Genomic DNA, 26486 nt, shown 5'->3' with positions numbered 1-26486 from the left:
CGAGTGGCACAGGTACTTAGAAAAAACACATCGAAGGTGGATGAGATAGAAAGAACACGTGCCCAGGTCCCTCTGACAACCACAGCGCTCGCCAGGCAAGCTCAGTCCCTGCTTCAATCATTTCTCACACTGCTACAAGCGTTGTACCTGCTCCGTGCTACAAGCACTGAAGCAAGCTGCAGCAGACAGGACCGTCCCAGCTGCTCGGGACAGGCACCAAAGCAGCTACAGACAGACAGCAGTGCTGGCCGGACAGAGCCCTACCTTGTCGTGGATGAGCCCATGGTAGAGGATGCTGTGCATGTCTCTGCAGAGCCGTTCCAAGCCGCCATACTTGGACCAGACATTCGGGTTGCTGGTGGACACCAAACCTTCCACTGTGGTCTTCAGGTTGCCTAGCAGCTTCCAATGATCCTTCCTGGAGAGGAACACAGCAAGTTGCATCAGATACACAGCAAGAGGAGCTTCACAACAGGACCACGGTATCACACTCTCTTCAAGTAGACTCGGGTCAGGCTGAAACCTTCAGTGGTCCAGAAGCTAGCAAAGGTGAACTAAAGGACTTTACACCTTCCTCTAGTCTCCTATGCATGGTTTGTGGACAAGAGGCCCTATCATAACAATGCCTGTGATGACTGACAGCCACCACAGACGTGGTCTCAGGAGACAGCCAGAACAAAGACTGATGGCTCCTGCAATACACCACTTGCTTAGTACAGGCCAACAGAGCTGGAGGACACCTTTCCAGCCAGCCTCTTGCTTGCTTCACCCACACCCTGCATCAGAGACCGTTCAGCGCAGCAGCACGTCAGGAGTACAGCAGCTGTAAGGCAACGGCACGATGTCCACCACATCTAACAGACACCATCTGCATTTACAGAGAGCAGCACTCCCCGAGCAACACGCACCGCGTTGAGCACTCCAGCACTGCCAGGACGCAGAGGTGCTCCACTCCGAGTTCCGCAGCTCCTCATCTGCATCTCCCTCCGTACAGCTGCTCTCCGGACCCCAAGCTGCTGTAGGCACAAGTTGACTTTCTTGCAAAAGCATTCATCATGTTCTGGACAGAGGTTAGCAAACTGCAGACTGCAGGTGTACTCTAGAGCTTGCACAGCATTTCTTACCAATACCAACCCCCTCGGCTGCCCTGCATACAGCAAGAAGTCACCATTATCTGCCATAAAGCGGGAGCAATGGCGCAGAGAGGTAACATCATTTGCCTATGCAAAAGCAACTTTGGGGAAGGAAGCTTTGGATGACTGAGGTCCCCACTCAAGCTGCTTGACAGTGTTGCCAGAGGAACAGCAGCTATCAGAAACATGTATTCAGACAGAAGCCACTCTCTCGGAAGCAACAGGAATGTTGCAAGGTATATTTGGGGGTGTAAATGCCAAAACAACGTGCACCTGCAGGGTTTGTTAACAAAAGCACTGGGGGTAACAGTTTGGAATCAAAGTCCAACCTTTCAACTGGCAAGAAACAAGCCAGGGCTTCAGCTGTTAATTCCTCTCACTGCCCAGAACAAGTCGGATTTCCAAAGCAAACAAAAAAAATGAAAACAAATTTAAAATAAACAACATTATTTAAAACTGCTCTCATTTTCATCCCTTGTGAATGAAAGTGTGAGCTGCACACCTCCTGCTGCACAGAGAAGGACACTAAAAAGTAACATAATCCTGATACTTAAAAACAAGCTTTTCTTGCCAATATTCTCTTTTCGAAACTTGTTTGCTGTTGCCAAACTGATTAAGTGAACAAGCAGATCATCAAATACTGGCTCTACTTCCAGCTCCCCAACCACCGCCTTCATGAGGTCTCCCCAGGGAAACCTCACCACTTTCAAGGCTCACTGAAGCTTAAACCACACAGAAGCCAACCCATTCCATCAGCAAAGCAAAGCCTGTCACCCTGACAGCACAGGAGCTCTAAACCAGAGCTGCAATGCACAAAGAAGTACGTATGTGTTTATGATGTACTTAGACTAACACGCATGGTCAAGGCTTTATCTCAGGACAGACTGAAGAAGAAAGCATGGATATAAAGCAAAAGCAGCTTCCTGAAGGTGATCTGACTTGGGGAGACACAGAAAACCGATCCAGCCATTCCCCTGAACTTATGGGCTTTTCCCATCCCTGCCCTGAGGGATGCAGATACTCTTTGACCAGGGACAGGTGATGCCACTCTGGGCGGCATCGCCGGTCCCCAGTCAAAGAGCATCTGCAGCCACTGAGCTCAAAAGTTCACCAGCTCCTCCCCAAGGTATTTCTAACACTCAGAGTTAGGAAATGCAAGTGAAAGCTCAGCCACGCTGCTGATCTTCCAAGTCAGTGAGTCAGGGAAACTCCCTCCCATGTTATTTCATGCTATAAAAAGCAGGCAATGCGCACAAGGATGTGGGGGTAGGACACGCAGAGTCGTGCCTTACCGAACAACCTGCCTCATTAAAGGAGGAGCTGCGCATCTCCCCGGAGGCAGGAAACCAGGATCCAACAGAATGGAGTCACAGCTTAAGTAACCCTCAAACAAAATAACCTCAAAATGTTAAAACATTGAACTCAGAAGCACACAGGGAACAAGCAGCACAATGAAAGCACCTTTGCAGAGGTGATGCAGAAGCTACCAAAAGAGAATTAAACCCCAGTAAGACAGTGAGGATCCCAGGGGAGTTGTGGGCCCAAAGCAGTTCACAAGTTGGATGTAAGGACCCTGCTGACATCCAAAACGCAGCTGTGTCTGGGCTGGAACATGATGCATGATGAAAAGCACACAGTGACACACGGTTGAAGAAACGAAGACCCATGTACTTGGGTTGCAGGTGGCAGGGAAGTCGAGAGACAGCACAGCTGTCTGTGCTGTTCAACATTTCAGCTTGAACTGGACTCGTGGATTAACCCTGAATTAGCAGCAGGGTTTGCTCCCTTCCCATTGACAGAGCCTGGGCTGCCAGGAGGGATGGAGAAAGCCTGAGTCCCAGCTGCCCTCAAGTTCCCCATTTCAGCAGGTGTTTGGAGAGAAATCTGCTTGGGTTTTCCTGAATAAAGAGAATTCTCCTTTGCTAGTGCTAAAGAAGGCCTGAGACAGGGCAAGGCCAATTCGAACCCCATCATGAAAACACCCTGACTTACAGGAAGGGCAAAGTGAGCAACACACCCCAGAGAGGTCACAGTACACAAGTGAGGCTTCCCCTGCAAGAACCACGCGTGCTTCTCCTCTCCTGCTCTAGCAGAGCCTGGTCCCGCAGCCAGAAGGGCCGAGGGTGTCTGCAGGGGCCATCGCTGGTGGATCACCAGTGAGACCTCAGACGCATCCCTCTCCTTCCTTAAAAATGACCTCCAGTTCTGATTCAGCCTCCAATTTTAACCACCAGCTCCATAAACTCAGCCTGGGTGCTGGGTCTCCTTCCTTTACCACCATAAACTCTATCTCCAGGTACAGGGACATCAACCCATGGTCAGGAACTGTTCCAAATATAGCTGAAGCTTTTGCACTGCAGCAATAAAAGACAGAATCCAGTCTTGGAACAAGAAATTTCTTGATGCCACTGCTGATGATGACGACAGGGCAATGCTTCTTGCTCACCCAAGACTTTCTCAGCCCCTCCATGCCTTCTCTTGGTCCAAGCCAGCAAAAGTGACTCACAGCAGAGGCAGGGAGCCATGCTGCTGACTCAGGTGACCTTCTTCATTTAAAATAAAACCAAACCCTAGTTACTTTCCAAAACAGAATCACACAGGTAGCTAGTATTCAAAAAAAAAAAGTATAAATGGAGCTCATATTTCCTGCAAACAATCTGCTGTGTGTCTCCTTGTGCTCTGCAGGAGGCATCTAGAAGTGGCCGCTTGAACCCTGTCCTCTACCTGGAGGAGTCTCTCGATCCTTCTCAGCATGCTAAAGAGGTTGGGCTGAGGATGCCGAGGTCATGGAGGGACTTCTGCCAGATCTCCAAGGACACTCCTGTGCCGGCTGTCTGTTCCTCCTGCAGATCCCGAAGGGGCCGTGTAACTCGCCGCCGCACACAGCCTGCTCCTGCCTCGCCGTCCCCGGGTCTCCCAGACAACCAGCAGCCCCTTCCCTGGGCTCCCGCGCCCGCTCCTCCAGCAGGCTCGGCACTGCTGGGAAATAGGATTAAAAGAACGGCTGGCTTCTGCAATCCCTCTGCAGCCACAGGGAGCGGCTGACGAGGCAGAGGAAGCCAGCAGAGCTCTGCCAGCCCAGCAGGTCAGCCCTGCAGCGTCCAGGCGGGGAGAGCCAAGCAGGCTGGCTGGGAAACCGAAATGCAGGGCTGCGTGAGCCGGTACTAAAAGGCTGGACCTGTACTAAGCCCGGGGGGCACCGCCACAAAAGGCTCCCCCAGCAAACGCAGCCCAGACCTGCTGCTCGCCGGGGCAACCTTGCTCTGCACAAGGGAAGAAAATAGGGATTAAAGGTGGTTTATAGCCTTCCCCCCAGCACGGTAAATAAGTTTTGTGGGCTCGTCCTGGCAAAGCCTCCCACAAGCAGATGACCACAACCTGTGGACCCAGTATACCTTCTGTCGGGCTTCGAGCTGCACAGGACCTGCCTGCGACAAGCAGAGGCAGTGACAGGCAGACCAGACCCCACGGCAGCCCACCTCCCCAGGCCCAGTCGCTCACCTTCCTCCATCGCTCCCAGCACACATTCCACACCACCCGCCCATCGCTCCGAGGCACGGAGAGCGCAGCAGGACAGCACTATCCTCCCTGCCGTGCCTCGATGGACGTCAGCGTTACAGCCCCTGCTCCCCCATGCAGTTCAGACCTGGTGCTTCAGAGGAGAGACAGCAAAAGGCAGCACGAGATCCTCGTTTTCCTCTCCCGCCCTGGAAGAAGGATGGACTTCAGCAAAATAACTTTTGCTCCCGTGCTTCCCGTGATGCCCTGGAAGATGGATCCAGTGACCTCTATCCTATCGCTATCAGTCACAGCCACAATCTATAGTGAAATGGCACCTCACTGGGAATTAAAACGCTAAACCATTTGCACAAAGGACAACGAGGCTGTGCAAGGCCCATGCCAGGATCCTCCCCAGCGCACCAGTGACAGCCAGGAGAACAAACAGCCTCCCTCGTGTGCCAGCACCGGAGGGGACGGTGCCCTCCTCATTCCCGGGGGAGTGCTGGGGGTGGCACCATGTCAGCCCTATTAGTCACACAACGGTAGAGTCTGGTAGTGCAGGAGCTGCACTTGCAAAGGCAAGAAAATGCACAAAGATGATTCTGGAAAGAAAAAGAAGTGAATGCAGTCAATTCCTATTACCCTTCAGAACCTGCTGGATCTGAAACGTTAGCTAAAGAGAGAGAACAGCTTGAACCATGCAAATCAAAAGGCACCCCAAACCTGCACTATAGCTTTAAAAGCACCGGTAGCATTTTCCCGGCTGATATTGCTGGCAGGAACAGAGCGGCCAGCCGAGCCCCTCAGATAAGGAATCTCCCATATCCAGTTTCAGCTGCTCCCTCCTCCCCAGCCAACACTCCCATTTCCATCCGACATCCACCCTGCGCTCGTGAGCACCAGGGCAACACCGAAGCACAAAGCATAGGCTGAAGACATGCAAAACCCTGAAGTAAACAGAACTCGTCATCACAACACCTCCAGGGAACAGCCTCCGCTGCATTTGTAAAGGCTAACAAGAAAAACCATGCCTAAAGTGCAAACGAAGACCACGCAGACGAAGCCACCGCAGCATGGCTGTCCTCACCGCCAGCCACGTGCAGGCACAGGGCCTCGCCTTCAGAAATAAAGAGAAGCTGAAGATTTCTTTTCAGCACCTAGAAGGGGCGATGCACCCAACTGCCAGGACGGTAAGGGGACACAACCCGAAAGCTGCAGAGCCACTGGAAAGGCAGCGTAGCATCGGGGTGGGACGGTTTCACCCCTAAGCATGACGTGTGTGAGGCAGAGGCTGGGCAGCCGCCATCCCCGCCACGGCCGATGCAGAGTTGCTGTCTCCACCACAGCGGAGGCAGAGCATCGGGTGCGGAGGGCACACGTCTGTGGCCACCACTACCCCTCCAGTGGCCGAGACACTTGCCCAGGGCAGGGAGCAGAGCGATGCGCTGGCCCCGGGTGGGTGACACCTCTCCAACAGCCCACCTCACCGCGTGCTGTGTCCCCACGAGGGACCGTGGCAGCCGGCACGCTCTGCAAGCACCGATCCCCCCGGCACGGGGGGTTTGCTTCCTCCCAGATTGCCCCCAGGTACCCCCGTCCGTGCCCTGGTGATGCGTGTGCACACCCCCGCCACGCACTCCCACACACACAGGACACGGGCTCCCCAGGGGCACCCCCAGCGCTTCCCAGGCACCAGGCGCACACCAGCACCGCTGCCACGCGTGTTCTTGCACGCAGACCCCGTGCTCCCCGCCGTGTCCTCGGTAACTTGCACACACACCCCGTTACCCCACGCGTGCACCCTCTGTGCACACACCGGACCCTGCCCCACGCGTGTCTCGCCCCTGGTGCCAGCGCACACGCTCCCCCACGCCCCCGGCACGGACACGCAGGCGGAGCAGCGTGCCGTGCCCCCGCACCCCCCCGTGTCACGCCTTCCCCGCCGGCCCTGTCCGCCGGTACACTCGCACCTCCCCGGCGTGTCCTGCCCCCACGCACGCGCCCCCCGCCGTGTCACGCCGTGCCCCCCGCGCGCCGCCCCACCTGCTCTCCGCGCGCCCCTCCCGGGGCCCGACCTCCATCCCGGGCGCGCGCGGCCGCGGCCCCGCCGCCGCCCGCTGCCGCCGCGCCACCGTCACGTGGGAGCGAGCGCCCGCCCCGCCCGGCCGCCGCGAACTACAGCTCCCGACATGCATCGCGCGGCGGGAGAACTACGGCTCCCGGCATGCCCCGCGCGCGCCCGCGCTGAGGCGGGGGCCGGCCGCCATGGCGGGCGTTTCACGTTAGTTTCCCACGTCTGAGCCTTGCGCTGCCCTCGGTGCCTCCCGCCTTCTCGACAGCCCTGCTGCCGCCTGCACAGCGCTAATGCCCCGTGAGTCAACGCCCTGCGTGAGCAGGGAGCAACAGGCCCTCAGGTTTCCTGTCAGGCATGGCTGCCAGCGGGGCGGGCGAGGCCGGCGGGCCCCGCTGCGGGCTCCTCCAGCCGGCCGTCACCCCTCTGGGCACATACGCACAGGTGTGTGGCTTTGGCTGCTGTAGGGCCCCTACGCGATACAAAACGTCTAAAAGTTGAGCTGCTAACCGGGTTACTGCCAGCGCTCTGAGTAAAGTGTTTGCGCTGGGGTTTAGCTGCACCACAGTGTAAAACCACAGTAATTGCTGAGATAACCGCTCACCAAACCCAGCATCAGAGGTGATGAGACAATTGTGATGGCAAGGAAAAAACCAAATAAACAATGCATCCGTGAGGGACAGCTCACTGAACGTACCAGCAGAGACACAGAAATGGAAAGAGGTTTCTGTTCTGTTGCCCACAGTAAAGAGGATGTGAAAAATTCTGCAAATTTTAGGTACTTTCCACTAAAAAGCAGTGAAACAAAACTTGAAAAAGGAAAAAGTGATGTTGCTGCCATCAGATTGAGAGGAGTCAATGACAAATTATTACAGGAGACAAAACCCAGCTATGTCTCTGGAGTTGTTTGATGCGTCAGAAACCAAAGGTACTTGTTTGCACAGTGGAAATGTCCTATAACTGTTACTTTTAATGATAAATATACGCTGCTCACTGACGCCGCGTACATGAAGACACACACACCCCTTGACATGACACTTTCTATGTGGCTTATTTTACCAGTACAGTACTTAAGCAGCATTGGCGGAACAGGGTTCTATACTGCTATTCTTAAAGCAATAACAACAACAAAATGTTTTTCAGAAGGCACTTAATTAAGAGACTAGGACTCCCCATACATAGTAATTGTATACAAGTGTGGAACAACAACTTCCAGTGTGCTTGTCAGTCAGGCGGAAATTTTCTTGCATAGAGCCTACTGCACTGATCACACAGGTTGAAAACACTGGCTGTACACAGCATGTTTGGTATCGGGGCATCAGACTGTGTCAACTCTCACAGTAAAAATATTGGAGAAAATCAAGTCATCAAGACTATTGTGATCATCATTAGATGACCATGCCTGGTGAAATGGAGCATGCAGATGAAGCTGACAGATGTAATTTAGCTCCTAAATCAGGAATTACAAGATTCTTCTAGCTCCAGAAGTCAGAAATAGCCTGGATGTTGCTTAACAGTGAGTTTTTTTAATTTCTTTTCTTCAGAAAAATCTTTCCTTTTCCCCTGCTTCATTATGTTGTTTTGCATGTGTTACTTACAGACACTGTTTACTTAACTATTGTCAATGCCCATGTCGGTTTAGAGAGCATATAAAAAATCATTCCATCAAAAATAAGCCTGATCACACAGAGCCTGTAGTCAGACACAGATGTGTTAGCTTCTGGGACCGTGCTGAGGCTGAACTGGAGATTAATCCTCCAGTGTAAATTTGAGGAGTGCCAACAGAGGTCAACAATTGTAAACATATGAGAGCGTATATGTACCCTTTTGCTGTACAGTAGCAGAATTTGGAATCTCACAGACCTGATTGCTGTTTGGGGAAGCTTTGGGTGACATGAAGTCAGGTATCCACTCAATGTTCTTTACTTATTGAAAGTACCTCACAGAGAAAGCAGAATTGGAAGTTATTGGTAGATGACAGACAATTTCATGTGAGGAATAGGAAGCTGTTTTTAATAGGGATAGTGCCTGTGCCCCTGGGGAAGCAGAGACCTCATTTGGAAGATGCACTTGGATAGCTCAGCTGTTTCTGGGATCAATGGAGGTGTGATATGCCACAACTCACGACATAGAGCTTGGACTAGATGGTCCCCTCTGCCTTTAAATCTATGAGTGCATTTAGTACCCAATTCTTTGGGTGTGGTTTCTGCTTGGTAATTTTAACATCTCCTCCCAGGAATTTCAGCTAGGATGTTCAGCAAGTAACAGCTGGTCTGCAATTCCTCCACAGTGTACCGAGACAACTGGTGCTCAGGAAGAGTCTGGGAAAGGCCCAAGAAAGAACCAGCCCCAACATTTACTACAGCCTGTGGATGCTTTAAACACACTGTCTTCTTACAGTGCATACAAACTCAGCAGGGCTGCAGTCATACAGTACTTTATACAGTTAAAGGACTAGTTCTTTATAACTGTCAATGCCACAGGGAAGCTTTGTCACTTGGCTAGATGCTGACACAATCCCAAGAGCCAGACAGAAAACCAAGAGCTGATGTTTGCACAGTTGCCTCCATGATCCCCACAGCATTTCATCCATTTTGAAGACAGCAGAAAAATACTCTGCAGGATCAGAACTTGTGCTTGGTTTTCTGTTGTGCTGAGGAGCAGACAGCTGGTGTCCTGTTTGGATAATAAATGCAACCCATGGATGTGGTACAATCTGGATTTTGTCTGATTTCCACCTGTCACGAGGGCAGGCAGCATCTGCCACCTTTGCAGGTAGCATATTTGTTTTGGGTAAACAGAGCATTTGTTTATCAGTGTGACACAGTCACCAGATGGAGCTGCACCCTATAGCATCACAGAATTTGGTTTTAATTTTTTTTTAAAAATACATCTTTTATTTGACACCTCTATTATTAGTATTTATTGGTCGTCTGGCAATAGCATCTTCCCTTTAGAAATGTAGCCTGACTTTAAGAACCTCAAGTCCCACTTGTCATCAAATCCCACTTGTCATCTGGAGGAAAATGCATAAATTATCAGATCTGTGGCTCCACGACTCCATGTCCGAAGTTATGCAGCACATGGAGAACACAGAGCAGAAAATGGGGTGGAACTCACAGCCTCCAGCACCATGGTCATGAGCTCCTCCTGCTCGAAGGGAAAATCTCTGACTAGCTGAAGATGTCCTATGACAGCAAGTGATCCATTCTTTTCTAGCCAGTAGAAAGCAGCAAGAGGAACATCCAGGAGCACGTTATCAGCTTTATTTTAAAAGGCAAGGGATGCATAAAGAGCATAAATGGAGAGAACAAGGCCTTGTCAACAATGGGTAGTAGCGGACAGAGGCCAGAAAGCCTCAACTCTCTCCTCTTTCTTGCTTTTCACGATAATACTCCTAGCAAGCTCTCCAGTTCTGCGGGAAGGGGGCAAAGGCCTGGGTGATATTTAGGTGCAGGTGCCTCCCAGCACAGGAGGACAGAGCTGTGCCAGGGATTACACACATGCAGAGTTAGTTGTGTGTTGGGTGCTGAGGATACTGCGTTTGCCACAGAGTATTTATTTTAGCAAACGAGCATACGGAGTATGTGCGCAGTTAGTGAAACGTGGGAGTGTTCCTACTGCAAGGAGGAGGTTGTGCGTATGGAAATATTTATTCCTGCCCAAGTGTGTTTGCAACATAGTCCCTGGAGTCTTGGTACGGAGCTCCCCCTCTCTGGAGGCAGTCAGTCAAACCCTAAAACAAGCTATCCTTTGGTCACATTGCAAAGCCTACTGAAGGCCAAGGCAGGTCAACTTTTGAATGGCAGCTTCAGCACAGCTCCCAGAGAACCCTCGGGGGATGTGGACCGTAATGCCTGGTGACCATTGTGAGCGGGAGAAATTGGTACGGGTTTTCCTTTCAGCATTTACTGCCTGGTTTCTGAAGGAAGTCCAGCCTCTGCGATCACATCTGCCCATCTGCTCCTTCCTTTACTACCTCTGGAATTCACTGACCAATTTCAACCAACTGTGAGCAAAATGTAGAGATTTCAAAGATAATTATCATCTCTGAAACTTAATAAAGAGAGTGGCAAATGAAGGAAGTGCCGCTGTGTAAAACAGAGGTATATCCCAGCCCTGTTACAACTCCTGCAGCAGCAGCAGGCTGACCACTAGGTACGTGTGTACTGTTGACCCACCAACAATACACACAGCTCCAAAGAATGCAAATGCACGGGGGCGGGGGAAAAGGCTTCACTAGATTCCTTGTTCAAAAACCAAATTGTTAATTTCTCTTCTGAATTTCTGAATCATGGGATTCTGACCAAGAGCTGGAGAAGATAACAACTCTGAAAAGAACCCAAAGAAAACAGAACGTCAGTGGTAATACTGTTTTGTTTTTAAATAGCAATTTTAAGCCTAACATGATATTTTGAAATAGGAACCTAGTTTGAACCCTGCTGTTTGACGTCTGGAGGCATAATTCTGTTGGAAACCACCCTGCGTTGGTTCGGCTGTTTACAGAACAGGTTCTTTCTCTTCATTGCACGGGGGTCGCAGGCAAAGCCATCTCGCGTTCAGCTGCTCAGCCGAGCACCCTTCCCCTACCCCGCAGCCCCTCCGCAGTCACTCAGCTCTCGGCCAGCCCCTGGCTCCGCGCCCTGCGGCACAACCGCCCTGTCCCCCCAGCCCCCGGCCGCACCGGCGCCCCGCCACCACCAGCCTTGCTTCCCAGCGCCGCCCGCCGCTCCCCGGCCCCCCTCGCCCCAGGCCCATGTGGCAGGACGGCCCTCACCCTTCCCAAGGACACCCGCTGTCCCCGCGGCAGTGCAGGTGCCGGGGGCGGCAGCTCCAAAGGCGACGCGGGGGGACAGGGCCGGGACGCCCCCCGCCCGGACCCCTCCCGCCCCCGCTGTACCTGCTCCTCCCGGCCGGCAGGGGGCAGCGCGCCAGTTCCCGAGCGGGAGGGGGTGGCAGAGGGGACGCAGCTCCTCTCCTCGGCGCAGGCGTCTGCTCCAGGGGCGAGGAGAGGTTACTGCGCATGCGCAAGGTGCCGGGGTGGGGACGGCTGCGGCGCATGCGCGGCCGCGCCCAGCGCATGCGCGCTGGCCGCTAGCTGAGGCGGTGAGGGGAGGCGGCGGTGGTCCTGCGGGCAGCCATGAGCGGGTTTGGGGCTGCGGTGCCGCTTTCGGGTTCTTCGGCTACGGCGGGGGCCCGGAACGGCAGCAGCGACAGCCTGGAGAAGATCGACATGTCCCTCGGTGAGGAGAGCGCCTCGGGCCCGCCGCTGTGGGGGACAGGGTGGAGGGGCGCGGGCTGAACCAAGTGCTAGGGCCGGGGGGGAGGCGCGGAACGAACCAACGGGCTTTGCCGGGCACCGGCGCGGGCGGAACCAACGCGGGGCGTAGGGAGGCGGCCTGCGCCAAGTCTCGCGGGGCGGGGGGGCAGGACCCTACCACAGCTAGAGCGCGGCGGGGGGCGGGATGCGAGGGCTTCGGGGGCCTGCGGGCCCGTCGTGGCGGGGAGGGGAGGCCCGGTTGTATCCCCGGGGGCAGCGGGGCTCCCAGGGCTCTGGGCCCGGGCGGTCGCTGTCCCTAGCTAGGGGGGGCCGGGTTCAGCGGGGTGGGTCCCCTTTGTTCCATCTGGGTGTCCGGAGCAGGCCGACGACCGGGGCGCTGCGTGCCTTTGGCACCAGTCAGGCCTGCGGTGCCCGGGGCCTTTGTGGGTGGCCCTGGGGGAGCGTCCCAGGGCTCGTAATTGCAGGGGCGGGGGCGGTTAGGTTGCAGCTCGGCCGGCCTTGCCTTTTTTCCTTCCCAGGTTTGGAAGTCGGTCATGGCAAGTCTCCTTTGTAACCCCTCTGCAGCACTTCCCAGTCAGATCCAGCGTGATGGTTGTCTCTACCACGTAGTTTCCTGTGACAATCTACCCCTTTCTCCCCTGCCCTCCCATTGGGTGTGTGTTAGAAAGTCGCACAGCAACATCTGTAGAGCTGTGTCTCGAGTGTATCTGAGAACCTGATGTCCACACTATATGTGTTTCAAAGAGGTATCTCAGAGTAGTTCTCGTCCTATGCAGAGTCCCCTTAACAGCTTGGGACACATTTGGGGTGTTCTCGAAGTGCATCTTCCAGTTTAGTTTTATTAAAAAAAATTGGTTTTGTACACTCCAAGACTGCTTCATGACGCTACCAGAGCATGGTAGATAGGTACTATCAGGAGACTTGCTTTAAAAAGTTAAATCACGATCTGAACTAGAATGTTAACGGTAGACTCGGCCTTTGTGGACTGCCTTAAAATAAGATGATTTGTACAATTTTTCCTTCTGTAAATGATCCAGTGGAGTTCTTTGTTTTGGCAATGGAGATAACTAGTGAACTGATGTTTAGAGTTTGTCTGAATGTGGAGTAGCATTACAGCATTCATATAAATCTATAAATCTATTTTTACTTATAGCACACTGAATTTTTATTTCCAAGGTTACTGAGATTAATAGTTATTGATTCTGAGTGGCTAGTTCTACTTTCATATATTCTAATGTTTCTCACTTGACCAAATTAACCTTTCAGTTAGACACTGCTACGTGTCGTGGACATTGAGTAATAGCAGATTGCAAAGGACTGTTGTGGTGTCACAGTGACGTTTTGTTTAAGAAGCTGTTGTGAGTGGGTGTGCCCCTCAGCTTGTTTCCTCTCAAGGGTAATTTGCCTGAGAACAGTGTCATCCACACCTACAGTCGCTAAGTCAAAGTTCTGGTCTGGTGAAAACAAAGATAAGATTCAATCCCATATCTGTCGTGATATCAAAAAAAGTGACACAACATTAATCTAGGAAATCTCAAGATCTAGATCTTAATGTTGAGTATTTTCTCATGTAGTAATAAAGATTAAACTTGTTGTTGCTAGTGTGTTATGTGCAACTAACGTAAAGCTAAACTTCCAGTTTGATAATGTTCCCAGATTATTCTGCTGTTCTGGCTATAGTTTTGATCTCTGATCTCAGGCCAAGATAGGAGAATGTTTCAGCGTGTCTCATCTAACACGTATAAAGTGCAAGATATCCTTTGCCCAAGTAAGAGAATAGCTGACGTGTACATTCTTATATTTAAAAACTTGTAACCCTGTGTGCAGCAACAACTAACTTGCAAAAATGGCATTTAAGGCAGAGCAGATGAACTGTGAAGCACGAATCCGTGCTCTTTGAACATGGTGGTTTTGTATCACAGGTACGTAGGAATGGCAGCAGCCATTACACAGAACTACATATTCTGCTCTAACAGTTTTGGAAGTTTTACTTTTTGTTGAACATCGATTTTTTTAGTGGTCCTAAGTTCAAATAATGCTCCTGATTGAGTACTGCTGTTGCCATTTGAAGTGGCTTTGGTTTCCTTCGTCATGTAAAAAGGGTAGTTTGGGAATCCTTGCTCTAGGAATGATCCCTTTGGTAAAGAATATTCTGAAGAAATCAAACCCTGAGTGACCTCTATCTGTATTCCTTATCCTAGTAGATTTTTTCTGAATATTCAGTCATTTTTGCAGCAAAATAAGCTGATTTTCTCTTAGCTTTAACTTCAGCAGGGTACAAAACATTGGATAATAATCTTGTGGGTTTTTAATTTTCTTTTTTTTTATGCGGTTTTCTCTGTTCTGCCTCATCCAAGTCTATTTGAACTCTGTTAAACACAGTAACCCCGTTCCTATTTCTCCCCGACTCAAAAAAGGATGTCTGTGTGTTTGTGGTAGCTCCCTGTTGAAACATACCATTTTTATCAGTTGTACTCTCCTGATCCAGATGCAGTAAACATAATCTGAGGTTTTCCTTTATGGTGTTTTTGGAAACAAGCTAACAGTCAAAAGAATGCCACATCTATTGCTTTACTCTTATCTCCTGAGCCAGCTACCAGATCAGTGAAGGAAACCAAAGTGGTGTGGCATGATTTGCACTTGACAGACCTGCTGTTTGCTTTTCATGAGTTTATTATCTTATGCATGTTCTTAAACCAATTAATAATTTGTTTCCCTGGACAATAGATAAGATGATTGGTTTGGATTGCAGATACCTGGGGAGAGAAGTCTTGCTTGCTTTTTTCCCCATCATCTCAACCTCAGTGAACGCGTGAAGATAATTGATAGACTGAGTTCTTCCTGTGTGATTTTTCTTAAGCAACTTAGGATGAAAGAACTAAGGCTTGAATTGACATTTTGTCTGGAATCTGCAGAGCCTGTTGGTGGTGGGATTACCTTCTCTCTAATGGTATACAAAAACTAATGTAGTCATTCAATTTAAGATTTCATGCTGGGCTGAATGCCACGATCTTTCAAGTCTCTTGGATGTTCTGGATGTATGCAACTGCTTCTCTTTGTCTAGGGCATTATATTATAAAGAAAGTACTGTAAGACTAACAGGGACTGGATGTTTTTTAGAGATATTTCTGGAACCTTAATTTTTATGTTCTGGCTTTGCAAGATCGACTGGTCTGTTTCTCATGACTCCAGCCTGGCAGGGTGTTTTCTTCAGGAGTAGAATCTGTCTGCAATGTGTCAAATCTTTCTTTTTTATTTTCTGCTTACAGATGATATAATTAAACTGAACAAGAAAGAAGAGAGAAAACAGTATTCCCCCAAAATGAAAAGAGGGCTTCAGCAGAATCGAACTCGACAGTTCAGGACACCAGGCTCCAAGTGGGGAATCCAACAGCAGAAAGGTGTGTAAGTCAAACACAATGTGGGTTGTGCAATATTTTTTTTTTGAGCTGAAATGTAACCTAATGAAAATGTATGGTCAATTCAGGTGTCTTTCAAATAGTGTCATATACAGTTTTGATTATAATTCAGTTCTTTGTGATCCATTTATGTGTGGTTTTGATTCAGTGTGAGAAAGTCATTGACACGTTTGGCCAACAAGGAGCTTAGGTGCTTGATGGACTCTATTTGACTCAAGGAAGGATTGGCTTGCTTTCTGATTTTTTAAATTTATTTTAATTTTGGAAATTGTGTTCATACTTTATCCCTTCTCAGACATGGATAGAAAGAGTGCTTATGCCAAAGCCTGTATATTGGGAAATGTGGAGGCCTTGCCAGAGCTCAGAGCTTTGTGCAAAAGAGCCAGCATATTTATATTTGCTAGGTAGAATTCTCCTAGTAGCCCTCCCCAAAACAGCTGTTACTGCAGACTGTAATGCTGCCTCTGGGATATAGAAATGGATAGTGCAGAGTGTCTGAGTCAGCTTTTCTTGTTAAGACCTTGGGATGCAAAGGAAGCACCCTGTCAGCCTTCTTAAGCCAATGTTTTTACAGTGGAATACAAAAGTGGAAAAAAAAAAGTCATATAGACAGGGAGTGAAGAGAGGAAGAATGCACAATAACAGCTTTACTGTAGATGCCCTGAGTAACTGTCAGGTTTTTTTTTCATAAATGGGAGTCATATTCTAAAATGATTCCCAGGTTTTAGTCTAGTATGTGGCCTAGCACCTGCTTGAAGTATAGACTGGTTTTGCTTATGTTTAATTTTGAAAAGTACCTTTTTAGCACTGGATTATCAAAATATGGAAAAATACTGTCTAATCAGAACGCTTACCACCTCAGTCCAAGCTAATGAAGTATTTAAGGTAATACATGCAATTTCTTGTTTAGTAGCATTCATTTAAAACAAATACACATCTGTCTGGTGTATTCACAGCAATCCCCATTTTATCTTTGTCATTGCTTAATATTTGTTGTAGCAGCAGCTTGTAGACAGAAATGCCTTTGGGGATCAGTGGAATGTTGTGTTGCTCAGGACTCAGGGGAGTTTTGCTTTTTATACAGGCCAGCATAGCAGTGTTACTTAATTTGTGCGTCTTTAGGAAATTGGTGACAGTGCAGGAAAATATTTTACATCAGTCAGCCCAAGTGTAAAAATATTTGTGTAGGTGAAAGAGTAAGTGAATTTGTTGTAGATTATCAAACATGTAGGCTTCTGTTTATGACCGCAGTTGTCAAATGCGATGGTTTATGATCCAAAGGGCACAAAAGAAGCAAGTATTAGAATCTAGAATTTTAGGAGGAACTTGAGCTGCAAATATAAAACTCCAAATAACCATCTTGGCAGTTACTTTTCTCTCTTGGAACTTTGCCTCCTTGCCTGCCCTTGTTCTAGGAGAAAGCAAACTTTTTTTTTTCCCAGAATTGCCAGATTCATGACACGTCGAAACATTGTGAATAGCTTTAACTGCTCCCTCCTATACAGCTCCACATATTTTCTCCCATTGAAAGCAAACCTCTTTTATATTGTTTTTTGAGCAGAAGGTATCATTAAATAGTTCTTCTGAGCGTTCTAGTTATTGGTAGCTTATGACCAATAGATTTATTGCTTCTCTATTATTGCCATTGAAGTTATTCTGATAAGTAGCAAATCCTCTGTTGTTTGTGGACGGCTACAGAAACCACAAATGATCAACAGCATCATTTCCTTGTGGTTTTAGAAGTGGCTGCCAAACTCTTTAGAAAGAAGTGCGGAACTTGAGCTGGGACTGTTTTCAGCTTTTGAGGGGAGAAATAGAGAGAAGAACATTGTTCATTTAAATAAAAGTTGTCCTTGGTGATACACAGAATGCAACTGTGCAGCCTGAGCTAACTTTGAGGTTGTACAGAGAGCTCATGAGGTCCCTTTCAGCCCAAGTAACCCTGTTTCTCAGCTTTTCTACTTGAAAAGAAGAGCATTTGTTAACCATCCCAAAATGTGGGTATATAGCAGTTTCTCCATAGCAAATTTATGTAAGCTGGGTTCTGATTGATGGCTTACCTCATGTGATGGCTCGTGTCTCATGAAGAAGCAGAGATTTATTATCGACCCTATGAAGTCAGATATGTCAAAGCTAGATGTGTCTGTTGCTGTAGAGCAGACTCCTTAGTCTTAAATTTATCCTGCAGTCTGAGGTTCTAAAGAGATGATACTTGGGGATAAAACTGAAGCATGGTCTGTATTCATAGCATGAAGCTAAATGGCTCCAGACAGGGTTAACCAAACCCTTGTAACTGGAGATTTCAGATGTTTATACTACAGACCTCAGACGTACAAGCCTTTTATATTCAAAGGCTGTTTTCAATTCTCAGTTTCATCCAGACTGCCATGCAGACTTCTAATTGAAAACACTTTAAATGTGATGTAATTCATACACTGTTTAATATGGTTTTGTAAGCCAATTGGTTTATTCTTTTTTTTTAAGTCATGTCTTGGGAACCACTGATCTAAATAAATGAGCTTTGAAGTTGTTTTTTTCTGTTTTTTTTTCCTTTAAATTAAACTGATAATTTAAAGTTTGCTGAATGGGTGGGGAGCTGTTTTTCTTTCTTTTTTTGTCATCATTTTGGTTTGGTTTTGTATTATTCAGCACTTGATGAAGTTCCATTTTGGAGCATTTTGCTAGTTCTCTATGCCAGAATGACTCTTAAGTTGTCCCTGTAGACATGTCAAATAACAAACTTTCAACAGAAATTAGTGCAGTGAACTAGAGCAAAACTGTGATCTGTATGAGAAGCTAAGAACTGTTGAACTCTTCATGCTTGTTCCAGGTTATGGTAAAAATCATTTGGGACGCAGAAAGAAGATAGCAGGGAAGAAGCGTTCTTATGGAGTTATAACTGGCTTGGCAGCCAAGAAAGCAATGGCTTCACGCAAAGGAATTAGTCCTCTGAACAGACAGCCGCTTAGCGAGAAGGTAATTAATGCAGTTTTTCAGGTAAGAAGAACCAATTGCAAGGTTCAGGTAAGAACAGATTTAAAAAATGAAACACAATGACTTCAGAACAGTGCTGCTGAAATATAAAATGGAGACATCTGTCCTTTTGTTAATTTGGGGATCTGTTAGCTGAGTTCTTGTTTGTTTTGAGGGGCGTGGTTAATAACTAGGTTTGAAAGGTTTTTTATCACTTAATTGGGTGGCAAGTCATGAAAATTGAAGTACAGAAGTATGTTCTGTGCAAGTATGGGGGTAGTTACTGTATTTTTACAATAAAAGCTCACCTACTGGGATTTCTTGTCTTTGCATTGCTTTGTTACAAACCAGTGATTCAGCCGACATGCAGGTGTGAAACATGTGCCTGTTACAAAAATGGAAGTTTTTGCAAAATACTTAAGTCCTACTTAAGGCTTCCTCTTCTGCACTCCTCCAGTGTGTTGTTACCTGCTCCATCTCATTAAGTATTGTAGAATGGGGATTACTTTTGGATTTGTGAAGAACAGTAATTTTGTCAGTTCAGGGAGATACAGTAATCAAAAAATAACTGCTAAGATCTGCTTTTTTTTTTTTGCCTGGTAATGAGGGGAATATAGAATTCATGAAAGTGTGGAAGATATTTTCAAATTATACTAGACTGGGACAGGTAGGCAAAGCCAACTGTATTCTATATGCAGTTTGTAAACAGAAATTGAAGGAAACATGTTTGTGTATACAGTATGCATATGCTATATATATTTATTGTTTCTTAAGAATGCACAGCGGAATTACCCAGTTCTGAAAAAGAAGACAAACCTGCAAAGACAATCTGAAATACAGAGAAAACAAGCTCCAGCCCTCAGGAGGCCTGCCCTGCTAAACAGAAGGTAAAATGCTAAGCCAGCTTTCTGAACTCCTCTTGACAACTTCCCATAGTGAGTCTTGTTTGACAGGACTGAGCCCAAAAGAAGACGGTAGGTACTGGCTGTAGTAATACGGTCAGGACTATCGTGTATGAAGTTCTACAAATCTGGAAGCCAAGCATGAGACAAACGTGGTCTTGATACAAAGCCAGATATTTATTACTCTGTGGAGCACTTGGGAAGTACCTCGTTTGTGAGCACCTGGTATTCTGCCTTCATTTAAATCACAGGCAGCCTATATGGAAATGGACAATGTGGATTTCAGTAGTTTTGAAGTGACAGCCATGGTTTAGTGAGCTTCTGAATAAAATGCCTTTGTGGAAGCTAGTGCCATCTTCAGTTTCATGCAAGCTATTGCATGTTTTATTTGTGCTGGAATTAACATGTCTGTTAAGAACTGCATCTTAATTGGTCTCCATGATGAAAATTTTCACTATGTGACTCTATTGTGGAAGCCGTAGACAAACTGTCTTTATACATATCAAGGCTGATCCTTTTTTTTCATCTAATCAGTGATGTTTAAAGTGCTGGAGGATACTGAGCAAAGTAAAAAAGCAAAAGTAATAACCATGCTGTCCTGTGACGTAGGATTGCTAAGCTTCTATGTAACAGAAGTGATTTCTCCATTTATAGGTAATGTATTTTGTTCCTAGTAGATGAGAAGCAACTGAAATGTCCAGCCTCAAAGAGGCAGCATTGGAGGGATGTGTTGGGATTAGGGATGTATTGGGCACTTTCCTGACTTTCATAGTGGTCTCTCTAAGATGTTATTTGTGGAGCCTTTGACAACTATATTTTAATAAATATTACAGGAATAACATGCCATCAACTTTTGCCAGAATTGGGAACAAACTAAATCAGCAGAAAGACACTCGTCAAGCAACTTTCTTGTTTAGAAGGGGCCTGAAGGTAATAAAAATTGCTCAAAACAGCAACAAAATTTTGCCACGGGTTTTAAGCTAGCCTATAACACTGATATTAATGACTCAACTTCAAATATCCGATCTGAGTAGAAACTTCATGTGAACTGGGAAATAGGCATGGGTTCTTCTAGGGAAATGTGCTTGTCCTCTTCCAGTTACTGTAACCCATTGAGTCTCGTTTCCTGTTCCAGTGTAGCTGGGCTGTTCAGAGCAGGGGCATGGAACTTGTCAGAGTGTTTGAGGGTAGTTGCAAGGTATTAATTTTTCCTTTTAAGAGTAAATGCTAGAAAGCACTGTGCAGCTTTCAGAAGTTGCCTTTGGGTGAAGGATAGAGCAGAAACATGTTTTAGAAACTGATTATGGGGTGTTTTTTTCTATTTTGGGGTTATTTATTTCAGTTATTTAAGTTATTTTAGTTACTTAAGGATTTTTTAGTTATTTTGAGTAAGATCAAGAGATAGAGAGTGTGCAGGGAATGATAGTGGTGTTCTCAGTTTTCTTTTGTGCCTTCATTCTACATCTGCCATCGTTGTGACTGTAGGTAGCTGCTGTCTTCCATCCACATGTATTGCAGAATTACAGACAGGATCAGGAGGAAGAAAAACAAAACCGAAGTCCTTTAAAACAGCAGTGGGATTTAGTGGCTTATTGGATATTATGTATGTTAACATTTATCACGTTAGGAACTAGCCAGGTTTTTCTGGCTGGCCTGGTAACAGTTTGGTGTATCTTGGTAGTGTGTGTTTGTCGACATAGGCCTCAAAAATGTTTCCATCTCTTTATTGGTTAAGTTACCGTCACTGACAACTTTGTTTAAATCATTTTGTGCTCTTAAAGTAATTTCTTTCCAATGTCTTACAAAGGTAATAGGATAGTTATCTTTGAAGTCCCTCTAAAAGTACAACCTTGTTTGTCCACAGTGTACAAACAGCTTTAAACTTATGTTTCTGAACTTCTGTATTGCCATCTGCTACAACAGGAATTGAAACAGTATTCAGATCCAATGTCTGTATCGGTGTGTTTTCAGGTGCAGGCCCAAGTGCAGTCAACAGATGATCTTGATAATCAGACAGTAAAGAGAACTCGTCAGTAAGTATTTAATTTGAAAAACTTCAGTTTGGTTACTCGTATGATTCTCTGTTTAGTTCTGGCTTCCTGGCTGTGACAATTGAATGGGGTTTTTTTCCTCTGTAGGTATATCAGCCTAGTGACAGTGATCCTCCCCCTATTCTCAGTTATTTCCTACATTACCTTCTAATTTAACCAGGAGGAGTTTGTTTGCATAAGACGCTTGCAGGAATGAGGGGGAAGGTGGTAGCTACAAAGGATCAGACTAATCTCTACCAGTCATGAATACTGCATAAGACTGGAAGAAAAATTCAAATGTCATGTTCTCCTGAGCTCTTGATGTGATTTCCATTTTATTTAATATACATATAAGCCTACAAAGCAGTTTGGAAGTAAGCAAGGCAGGTCACAAGGTGGGCACTCAGCTCTCCCCCTATGTATTCTTCTCATATCATTCTCTGCCTGCTAGGCTCTTTGCAACTTGTTTGTTGCTAACACAACAGGCTGAGTAAGCAGCGTATGCCGCAGACCTGCAGTCTGTCACCTCTCTGATTTGCTGTGAGGACCATTTTGGCCGCACCTGTGGCAAGGAAACGGAATGTTTTAAAGAAGTGAACATTTCAGTCAGTGCTGTAGTCTTGGTACACCTTGCCAGCATGGGATGTAGCGCTCACCTGAATAGGTTTAGATGATGTAAAAGGTACAAGAATCAATAGCGAAGCTTCTTGTAGATTGTTTGATTGCATGTGGTCTTTGTACTGGCCTGTATTGTGAAAGCTTGTACGTTCTTTACTAACCAGTGTTTTGGACGTACTGAAATTTCTGCTATGTTTTTGTAAGTAATTTATGTTTTTTCAAACTAGATGGCGAACTTCCACCACAAGTGGAGGGATTCTGACTGTGTCCATTGATAATCCAGGAGCAATCATAACTCCAATGTGAGTTTTCAAAAAAGTTCTGAAATGTTCTTAACATAACTGAAATCACTGTTCTGAGACATTTAGCAAGTTCCTTGCAGGTAGTATTTCAGGTGACCTCAAGGTCACAGCTTCTTGTGAAGACTTTTAAATCTGGCCCCTTTCTGAGTGCTTCTGAGCTGTGTTTGAATAATACCACAGCTGGATTTCACAAGACATCTGCCAGTTAGGAGCTTGATGTGGTGTACAAAGTTGAAGAGTGGTGGGCTGGTAGATTTTCACCTTGTCTGACTCTTCCAAATCAGACTGTATTGCAGCTGTTTTCCTCCCCTATCTGAATGAAAATGAATGAGCATCTAGTTGATGAGTGATGGTAATAGTTCCTCCTTGATTCATAAAGATACTGCTAGAGTTGTGCTGAAAGAAAGCATTGCTGTATTTGTCTTTGGGAAGTTGATGGTGCTGTTGTTTCATGAGGTGTTTTACTTCAGAAATCTCTTGAGTAGCTTTCTTCATTAGCAGCATTTTATCTGTAAGGAAGACTGTACCAATTTTTATTTTTTGTATTTATGGGAATAATTAACCACGAATTATGTGTTTTTCAGTAGGACTGAGATATAAAAGATAAGATCGCTTCCTGCTGGGGCACTTGCTGTCTGATAACAAATGCTACCCTTTTATAGTTCTGCCTGACTTTTACCTTCTTGAATTTGTGCCCTCCAGCTATTCAGCCAGCCTGATTAAATGGCTTGATGAAAAATTCATGCCTCTATCATCATTAAGGCTTTATTGCATAAAACACATATTCACTGTGTCCTTTGTAACATTCTTCTTTCACAGTTCCCAGAAATTACGATTAACTCGTACTCCTGTGCCACCATTCTTGATGAAGAGGGACCAGTCTGAAGAGAAGAAGATTCCCAAAGGGGTTCCATTGCAGTTTGATATTAATAGTGTTGGAAAACAGGTAAATGCAGTTTCTTCCCTTAACTGTGCAAGTAATTTCAAGGCAGATAAAAGTCAGTGAGGCAGGCACTTTCCTCCTAGACTCACTAGTGACAGAAAGAGGGAACTAGTGACTACTTCTTGTTTCCACTTCCAGTTCTTCCACTAGCTTGCTATGTAACTTCAAGCAAGTAACTAAACTCACTGTTCCTGTTCCTCTAGTTCATGTCTTGCATGCCCACACGCTTTAAATGGGATTTAAAATGTTGAATGTTTCTAAAAGCCTTCTGGTGTTCCTGCTGTGCTTGAATCAGCAACTGTGTGTAATTCAGGGATGAGCTGCTTTCAGTTGTGTAACCTGCACGGAACTCTTGACAGCTGAATTTATAAGGCAACTTTTGCTATGCATCTAGGAAAAAAAAAATCAAATGTGATGACGTAAAGGCTTGAAAGATGAGCAATTTTTCACAAGTTTCATGAAGACAGGGGACATGATGCAGGCATCTTAGTGCTATCATTGAAGGAATTCTTACAGGGTGACAAAGTTAGATGCTGTTCTTGTAATCAGCTTCTTACTGCCAGCTGTAGAACACTACATGGGATCAGTGCATCGGTCTGGATTTATTCCTTCCATGAATAAGCAGTATGTCAAAAATAGTCTACTACTATATTGTAAAATTAATTGAACTTTTGGACTCCAGTCTACTGCCTCAACTGGATGGACTGGAAAGAAACCTGCGTTACCATGGTTAAAATGCTGCATTTGTTGAAGTTGCGTAGAGTCTGTCTGGGGAAATGAGTGTGGTGAAAGTTCCCGTTTTCAGTCTGTCTGTCCTCAGTTTAACTTAGGGTATTTTGAGTAGACTTTCAGTCTTGACCTTGTGTACTGTGTATTCTTAATGAATTCTGAGAAATGCTAGCTCTTGATGTGTAGTCCCATCTAATTTTTAAATGGTGTGGGAAATCATGACATCAAATTAAACCTGCCTTTTTTTTTAATCTAAGTGAGGTCAAGTGATGGCACAGTATAAGGGAAAAAATATTCTTGTCTCCATTACTTTGATTAAATTAACCTAACATCTTTTACGTTTGTGATGAAATTATTTTTCAGACAGGGATGACGTTGAACGAACGTTTTGGGATCCTGAAGGAGCAAAGAACAGCGCTGTCTCAGAACAAAGGAAGCCGGTTTGTAACAGTGGGCTAACCTGACAGATGAACGTGAGCACTGATCCCACCTACCTAAGAAACTGAAATAAAAGTGGGCAGAAGAATACAGTATACGTCACTGAAATTCGCCAGACTTCTTGCTAAGATGGTGGCAGACCTATCTATCTTTATTATTTTTACTTTGAATGCTAAAAGACATGATGCCCTGAGGGGGGGAAAGTGGGGAAACTGATCCACTGGAATGACACCATCACCTGGTTGGAAAAGATTCTGTTGCCCAGCTGATGACAAACACTGATTCTGGTTCATCTTGCAACCAAAACACAAACACAAATTTTAAAGTTGTTTTTTTTTCTCTGAGTGCGCTCAGTACCTGTTCTTTGACCCCTCTGTTAAGGTAAAGATTGTGTAAGTGTTTCATTACAAACCCCATTTTAGGGTTCTTTAGGGACTGCCTATGAACTTTCCTTTGGACTGCAGTTTGGCACAGAGCCTCAGTCCATGAATACTTTGGTAGTGATGTAGCAGCATTTTTCATGGGAGCATTGATTGTACTTCTTTGTGCTTTTGAAGTTCAGTTTTTTTCCTTTCTTGAAAACTAAATGTTTTGCATCCTCACTTTCACAAATAAAGCTGTTAGCTGAGACCCAAAATATGTAATTGGGATGGAGACTATTCTACTCTTATCCTTAAAAGTGGTCCAGTTTATATTGGAGGAATACTGCACAGGCAATATGAGAGTAATTTATATTACAAATAGCTCAAGTTCATCATCCACCTCTGTACGTGGAGTATGTCTGTCCTATTTTTTCTTAAACTTTTGCTTTCTATTTCTTTTTGTAAGTTTTTTTTCACAAATTTAATGCAATAACTTCACATTTTGGAATAATTTCATAGGAATAAGTACAAGAGTTCACAAGGAAGTCAGTAGTATGGTAGAGTTCCTTACCCTCCCAGACATAGGATCCTCCTCTTGCATACCTTGCCCCAGAGGGTTTTCTCTGGCTCTTAAAATAGCCGGAGGCGAGCAATCTAATGGCACTTGTTTGTATATACCAAAGAGAGGTGAGATGTGAAGCTGATCAGAAGTGGTCAGACACCTTGAAATTGGCTGAAACTGGGGAACGTTGCTGGAGGAAAGCCCTCAGTTTGCCAGCATATGTAAGGCATTAAGTAGGAGCATGTAGTCACTTGCTTTAAGGTTAGCTTTGTGCATCAGCATCTACAGGATGGTAATAACTGGGGCATCCTCAATGTGAATTTATATGATCCCTAAAAATGAGGCATGTGTTCAGAATTGCTTCCACACCAGGAACTGATGAACTTAACACTGTTCTATAGCAATGAGATTTAGGTACAGTCAGGTAAAAGAATAATTGGCTTGCTGCATCCAGAAATGTTTATGGTGTTTGAAGTGGATTTAATTCCTTTTATTGTTCTTGAAGAATTTACATTTGACTTCTTACAGAGTTGGTTTCCTTGCCTTTTTATCTCAAATTCCCAGTTAACTAGCATTTACTGGGAACTTCAACATTGAAGAGCATTTGACAGTAGAAGGCCTTTTGCTCGTATAGCAGTTTTAAAGTCAGAGTGCATCCTTGAGTACTACTATATAGTACTTAAACCCTTATTTTTAATGTTGAAAAATATACCTTAGCAGAAGCAAACTAAATGTAATGGTGTTAAGGTTTTTTTCCTTTATTACTAGTAGGATTTTTTTTTTTGAAAGAATATCCCACTGTTAGAATTTGAATAGATAAAAGTGTTGTCAGTCATCCTGTTTCAGTGTATACATTTTCCATGTGCCAGGATGCAACAAAAAAAATTCCTTTGCATCAACATAGATGCAAAACATTGATGCAATGCATCAAAAAATGCTAGTTTGTATTTAATGAGAAGACGCTTTACACTGTACCTTTTGGTATTTTTTGGAGAAGTTATTACATTTGATCTATTCTGAAGCTGTTAATTTTTTTTTTAAATAAAAACTTACAGGTTTCATACTGTCTTGTTCCTGTTATAACCACCTGGGCAATATATTGGTTATATGAATTTTCTGATATCCTTCAAGGGGTTCTTAATGATTAAATTCTTATTAAATGTTCTGAAGAATATACCAAAAAACAGCCTAATTTAGACACCGCTTGTATTCGTTGCCCAGC

The 26486-nt window shown here is 45.7% G+C and overlaps 3 protein-coding genes across 9 annotated transcripts in view; 2 read left to right on the top strand and 1 right to left on the bottom strand.

Annotated features, from left to right (window-relative positions):
• Positions 1-11661, bottom strand: part of RUBCN (rubicon autophagy regulator) — a 32687-nt gene extending 21026 nt beyond the window's left edge. For 2 of the 7 annotated variants that reach the window (XM_068405694.1, XM_068405695.1), the window contains exons 1-2: positions 6678-6749; positions 265-418 (exon numbers count right to left, since the gene is read on the bottom strand). In XM_068405694.1, the coding sequence (XP_068261795.1) occupies positions 265-418; positions 6678-6715 (192 nt within the window). In that variant the 5' untranslated portion in view covers positions 6716-6749. Of the gene's footprint in view, positions 1-264; positions 419-908; positions 1017-3857; positions 4122-4779; positions 4841-6677; positions 6759-11605 lie in introns of those variants that run through there. The other 5 variants (XM_068405696.1, XM_068405699.1, XM_068405698.1 and 2 more) reach the window with 5 other exon arrangements.
• RPL35A (ribosomal protein L35a) overlaps positions 1-26486 on the top strand; it is a 130757-nt gene that overhangs the window by 8173 nt on the left and 96098 nt on the right. The gene's annotated exons all lie outside the window — the stretch shown is intronic.
• Positions 11777-26325, top strand: FYTTD1 (forty-two-three domain containing 1). Its single transcript, XM_068406391.1, has 9 exons — positions 11777-11948; positions 15256-15387; positions 18236-18381; positions 19153-19265; positions 20114-20210; positions 21252-21313; positions 22156-22230; positions 23050-23176; positions 24266-26325. Exons 1-9 carry the CDS (start codon positions 11846-11848, stop codon positions 24359-24361), a joined length of 951 nt encoding a protein of 316 aa, XP_068262492.1. The 5' UTR covers positions 11777-11845; the 3' UTR covers positions 24362-26325.

Source organism: Nyctibius grandis, chromosome 8 (genome assembly GCF_013368605.1).
Source record: "Nyctibius grandis isolate bNycGra1 chromosome 8, bNycGra1.pri, whole genome shotgun sequence".
Classification (NCBI taxonomy): domain Eukaryota; kingdom Metazoa; phylum Chordata; class Aves; order Nyctibiiformes; family Nyctibiidae; genus Nyctibius; species Nyctibius grandis.
Note: the sequence above shows the minus strand (reverse complement) of the source record. Positions and strands in the feature narration are given on the sequence as shown.